The sequence below is a fragment of the Echinops telfairi genome, unplaced genomic scaffold (genome assembly GCF_000313985.2).
Source record: "Echinops telfairi isolate 266 unplaced genomic scaffold, ASM31398v2 ScPeMD7_7416;HRSCAF=8454, whole genome shotgun sequence".
Classification (NCBI taxonomy): domain Eukaryota; kingdom Metazoa; phylum Chordata; class Mammalia; order Afrosoricida; family Tenrecidae; genus Echinops; species Echinops telfairi.
Genome location: NW_022111316.1, coordinates 811,485 through 817,245, shown reverse-complemented (window position 1 = coordinate 817,245; position 5,761 = coordinate 811,485). Strand labels below are relative to the sequence as shown.

The 5,761-nt window shown below is 56.4% G+C and overlaps 1 protein-coding gene across 1 annotated transcript in view; it reads right to left on the bottom strand.

Moving 5' to 3' along the window:
* DDB1 (damage specific DNA binding protein 1) overlaps positions 1-4,798 on the bottom strand; it is a 21,753-nt gene extending 16,955 nt beyond the window's left edge. Inside the window, exons 1-4 of the mRNA XM_004715043.2 lie at positions 4,541-4,798; positions 3,175-3,291; positions 2,733-2,954; positions 301-415 (exon numbers count right to left, since the gene is read on the bottom strand). Coding sequence (XP_004715100.1) covers positions 301-415; positions 2,733-2,954; positions 3,175-3,291; positions 4,541-4,783 — 697 coding nt within the window. The 5' untranslated portion in view covers positions 4,784-4,798. The remainder of the gene's footprint in view (positions 1-300; positions 416-2,732; positions 2,955-3,174; positions 3,292-4,540) is intronic.
* Between the last annotated feature and the right edge of the window lie 963 nt (positions 4,799-5,761).

Below are 5,761 nucleotides of genomic sequence, written 5' to 3'. Positions count from 1 at the left end.
CATGCTGCCCACCAAGGAAAGGAGACAAGCTCCCATGCTCCACTCTGCAGTTAATCTCAAGACTTTTACAGGCAACTCCCGCCCCCCTAGCCCCTCACACACACAGAAAAGCTGTGTTTGGGGGAGATGAAGTAACTGAACATTCCAGAAACAGAAAGAGAGAACGCTAAAAAGAAACAAGCACGTTTGGGGAGATGTCAGGTCAGATCTGAGGCTGGAACCCAGGAGTAAGGAGAGCAAACTGCCCCAAGAGCTGGGAAAGCAACGCTCCCCACCCTCGCCATCGCACCCACCACCAACCTGCGATCACCATGGACGCTTCTGCCTCCACGTTCTCCTGCTTCCAGGGCCCCTTGTTGAACTCCTTCTCTCGGAGAGACACCTCGTAGGTTTTCACATGCCTCCCCTGAGGGTCCTGGGTCAGGGAAGAAACAACGGTCAATCCTCAGGATGAGTGACCCTCTCTTAGCCACGCTAGTCACATCCACCTCCCCAGGACACTGCCCCCTGGCCGGGTAACAAGGTTCCAGGTGGAGAGCTGGTCCATCTCCCACAAGGCAACCTGCCAGGGGAACGAGCTGACCACGCTGCATTAAGCACCATCCGAGAGGGCGCACATACGCAAAGGGGGCTTCAAAAGTCTGTCTGTGGGAAAGCGCCACTCTTACTGCAATCCCATTTCCCATGAGCTCCATGGGCACTAGAGAGAAGGCGGGCCCACAGCAACTCTGGCTCCCTCAGGGCGACCTGACAATGACTCTGAGCGAGCACTGGGCTCCTTCAGAGAGAGTCCCAAGCTCCAATGTGACCGCCATCACCCCTGAAACGAAACTCCCATCCGTCCTGGGGCTGCCAAAACCCTCCATGAGGTTGAAGAGCAGCAGGGAGGAGGGAAGAGTCGGCCTTCGTTGGATGAGTGGGTCTGCAGAAGGACCCCCACAGCCGGTCTCAGGGCAGAAGCCCCACTTCGTCATCACAGCTCCTCCCAAAGCACGAAGGACCCTTCCTGTCGGCCAACTGGCCTTTCGAGCCTCACACAGACAACCACCATCGCTAGTAATGAAAAGACATTCCCATCAGTAACTGAGGGGGCTCAGCTTCACAGGTTCAGAATCCAGCTTGGGTTCTGGCCTCTGGGACCCACATAGGGAAGGGAAGGGAAGGGCTTTCACACAGGCAGTCCTGGGGCTGGATAGAAAGAAAGACCACGGCCCTCCCCGGATACCCCACATCAGCCCTGCCTCAGGATACAAAATGAATCAAACTGATAAGAGAATGGGAAGCCCAGAGTCTTGACCACAACCGATGGACGATGCACTGCAGACCCGATCCAAGATCCCCCAACCCAGCCTCCAACCTGATCAAGCTTAGCACCAGGACACTCATGGTGACGTTACAGAATACCCAGAAACACGTCACTTTTTCCTGTACACGCCTGGCTCCCAAAGTACCCACACGTGTCTGTGTGGACCAACATGAGGACCAACTCTGAAGTTCTCCATTCAGCTGCTCAACCACACGCAAGTCTGACAAGTCCTGCTGCGAGCCCTTGCTTAAAACAGTGATCTGACCAAGAGACAGGCCTGCTAGTCTGAATGATGTCCATACTCCCCCAGCCCGAGACCTGCTGCCCAGGCCCAGCTCTGCCAGTTTCCGACCTAGGCTCGGTCAACAGAGCTAGCTGCCCTTTGACCCAGCAATTCCCCTCTGAGGGAAATACCCACCAGATTCGGGAGAGGGGTGCAGACAGAGGCTTCTCCAATAGCGTTCACTGGGGCGTATGCACAACCCTTAAAGGTGGGAGCGACCCGTGAGTCCATCAACAGCCGAGTGGACAAACATAATCCACACGGACCAGCAAGTCTACCCTCTGCCACCTAGAGGGCTGACGCTCTGACCCATGCTGCCACTGAGACGCACCTTGGAAACAGTGCTGAGTGGCCTCAGTCAACAGCACAAGGACAGACCCTGGAGGACCCTGCTTAGATGAAACACCCAGACTAGGCCAGCGGAGGGAGACCAGATTTATGAGTGGCTGCCAGCAGTTACTGCACAGCGTTGTACAGAGTGTCCATAATGGAGATGAGAAGCCATAGGAAGGGATGGTGACGCAGGTGGCCCAACAGGGGTCATTCATGCCACCGGATCAAGCACATCAAAAGCTAAAGCGCCAAATGCTTCATCATAAGGCACGTTGTCAAAACTTAAAAACCAACCAGCCAAACCCACCCCAGGCCGAAAAGGCGGGAACTGAGCGAGGCTCAAAGGCAGCATCACAAGGACCTTTCCTCTTGGCCGGTTTGGCAGAGCGAAGGTATTAACTGTGGCAAAATGCACAAAACACAAAACCTGCCATTCTGTCCACATGAAAGCATGCAAGTCAGCGGTGTGAATCACGTTCACGCCATCCACGCCTGAGTTTTCATAATCCTTGGACAAGCCAGCACGAAAACTCAGACACAGTAGAAATGGGGTCAGCCCCACCACCAGCGTGCCAGCTCAGGATTAAAACCTGCTACCAGGCCTATGGAGCTTCCTGCCTCCCTAACAAGTTCAAGGGCACTCACCAAGCAACCAAAAAACAGACCTAAACCATCAAGGATTTGTCCCAAAGGGTCCAACAGTCTGGGGCTGACAGAGCTAACTGCCTGCCCTCCCAGCAAATCCAGACCCCCCAGCTGGGCAAAAGCCAGGCCCCACACAGCCACTCGGCGCGGCTCCCACCCAGATACCTGGTAGACGAAGCAGATGGTCGGGGCTTGGCAACCGTAGAGGAACTTGACGTCAATGACGTGCAGCTCCTCCAGGCGGATGTTAAAGGCCTTGAGCTCCTTGTTGTCGCGGTCCAGGGGGATGACCTTGAACAGGCCATCGTAGAGCCGCAGGCCGATCATGCGGCACTCGGGGTCAATGATGCCAATGATGCCTGTCTCTGAGGGACGGCCAATCCGGTCCTGTGAGGGCAAACTGGGCTTAGGGAACACAGGACGTCAGGTCCCCCGCTCCCAGGAGCAGCCACTGAGGACTGGAAGGTGTACAGGTAGCTTTGTTCGTCCATTCTTTTCGGCAAAACCCAACATCTCAAGGACTTACTATTTATGTCCCTGTTCCTTGGCCTCAGCTCATTGGGGCCGGCCCTGGGGAGGTCTCACTGGCCAGAAGCAGCCGCCTCACCTGGACGTTGCCATGGGCCCGAGTGATGATGTCAATGCTCTCGCCGCTCTGCTTGTACTCCAGGATGCAGGCGTTGTATTTGGCGGTCAGGATGAACAGCAGGTCCTTGCTCTCCCCCTGGAACCCAACCGCATGCCGTCCAAGGAGGGTCCAGATAAACCTGGAACCCTCCTAAACCCGCTAGAACTGTCACAAACTATTCTCGTCCCAATGAGGAAATCCTGCCACCCGCGGGGAGCTCAGCTGTTAGGGGTGACTCCTGGCGACCCCATGTGGCAGAGTGGAACTGCCCTGTGGGGTGTGCCCATCATGGGCACCCCATGCAGCCACTGAGGTGATGCTAAATGGCGACCCTTCCGCTGGCAGCTGCGTGCTCAACTGCTTCGCCATCAGGGCTCCTGCAGCCCACGCTGGACACGCACAGTCTAAAGGTGCGGCCAAAAAATGGCTGAGCGGCCACCATCTTGCATGCACTACCCTGTTCCCATCTCCAAGCAGGCCTCCGCCGTGCTAGTCAAAGTCTGATGAAGGCAGGGACGCAGCGCCGACCCGGATTTGCTGATTCTCTCGGGCTGTGTCTGAAATAGGCGGGAAGGACGCTGGAAGCCAGTGCGGCTCTGTGCCGCCTCCCTGACTCGGCCCCACAAGTGGATTTTGTTCAGACTATCCTGCCAGCTCTTAGGCCACCGCTTTCCTGCTGGGTTCGGCGAGGCTGGTAGGAAGGGCATCCGAGGTGCCTTGGATGAAAACATGTCCCTCACAATCACACCGAACGCACCGGCTAACACAGCTACGCCCCAAGCTGCCGGGATCACTTCACTCAACCTTCACAACCACCCAGGGGCTCGGGTTGAGGATCCCCGCTTCGCAGAGGGAACAAGTGCGGCTTGGAAGACACCGAAAGACATGGAGCTGAAAAGCAGAGCAGGGCTGCCTTAGGCTTCACTCCACTCCTGTCCCTTGAGCCCCCTCGCTGCCACTCGGACTCACAGTAACCCTACGGGACGGAGAACTGGGCCCATGGGCTTTCCAGACTGTCAGTCTTCAGGGGAGGCAAAAACCTCATCGTGCCCCCAAGGAGTTGAACTGCCGACCTTGTGGTTAACACCCCAATGCGTAGCACCCCCACCCCGCCTGCCTAACCCCCATGCCACCAGAGATCTTAAAACTAGTAGTGAACATTTCAAATGACTTTAATCCCGGCTTCCAGAAGAAGTCAGCTGAGAGCATTGTCCCTAGTGAAATCAGCTGGCCTACTCCTAGGAAGCTTATTCCGGGCAACTATAAACTGGGTGCTGCCACAGAGTGGCAGAAAGGACCCCCGTGGCAGGCAAGGACGCCAAACCCTGTCAACCCTGGCCCTTACCTTGGGCCGGAAGAGCTCCATGACGGCAATCTTCCCATACATGCCCACCTCCTTGACGGGCCGCAGCCCCTCGGCGGTGACCACATAGATCTCAAGGCGGGTGTTCTTAGCGATCAGCAGGTTCAGGTCTTCTGCTGAAGTAAAGTGTCCTGAAAGCACAGAGGGTCCCGGCCTGAGACGCCAGGGAAAGGGCCTGCCCAGGACCATCAAAATAGCCCCGTCGTCGCCTTCTGCCCCCCACATGCTCGGGAACGACACAGTGATGTCAAAAGACAGGCTGCCATTGAGTGCAGACACAGTGATGTCAAAAAACAGGCTGCAAAAAAAAAAAACAGGCTGCCATCGAGTCCAGACGCAGTGATGTCAAAAAACAGGCTGCCATAGAGTGCAGACCGACTCACAGTGGCCCTACAGGGTGGGGCAGAACTGCCTCTGTGAGTTCCCGAGACTGGGACTCTTTATGGGAGCAGAAAGCCCCATCCTTCTCCCTTGTAGCTAGCTGGTGGTTTCAAAATTCGGGCCTCAGCGTGAGCAGCCTGGCTCCTAACCACTATGCCATAGGGTTCCCTTAGGGAGGGGCAAGGTAAACAAGGTCTTTCCCCACACCCCTCCAAGTTCACCTTCCTCCACTCACACTACCTCCCTTTTGTCCCCAGCCCGGCACAGGCAGGGGCTCAACTTTCTACAGAACCACCTCTCTCATCAAACGAAGCACAGCACCTGCTGAGGCTGACAACCCCAGGGAAGACCCTGGGGTGCGTTCTTGGGTCCCCTCAATTCTACCTTCCTATGTAGACGCGTCCTTGGGAGAAAAACCTCCATCTCTTCCACCTGTCTTCCAAGCATCTACTTTGACCGTGGAGGAAGAGCTTGCAATGAAAACCTTGTTTTGCCCCACACCCCTTGCTTGCCCTGCCACCAACCTCCAACTTTCCCAACGGCTCAAGCTTTGTTTTGGAGACATGGCTGGGGTAGGTCTCTACCAGCAGCAACACACAAGTTCGGGGGCTGCAAAGGCTCCCGGGGAATTGAGACCCGGATGATGGCTGCTAGGTCCTGGACATGGTTTGGATTTCTGTGTCCCTCGTGAGTCACCACAGCAAACCCAGCCCCTTGCCCCGGGGCCCAGCCTTCTCTGCTCCCTTCCCCAGCAGCACCCGCGGTAAAGTTCCTTGCAAGGAGGAAAGTGGGGGACCTTTCCCCCATCCCTCCACCCCGCCC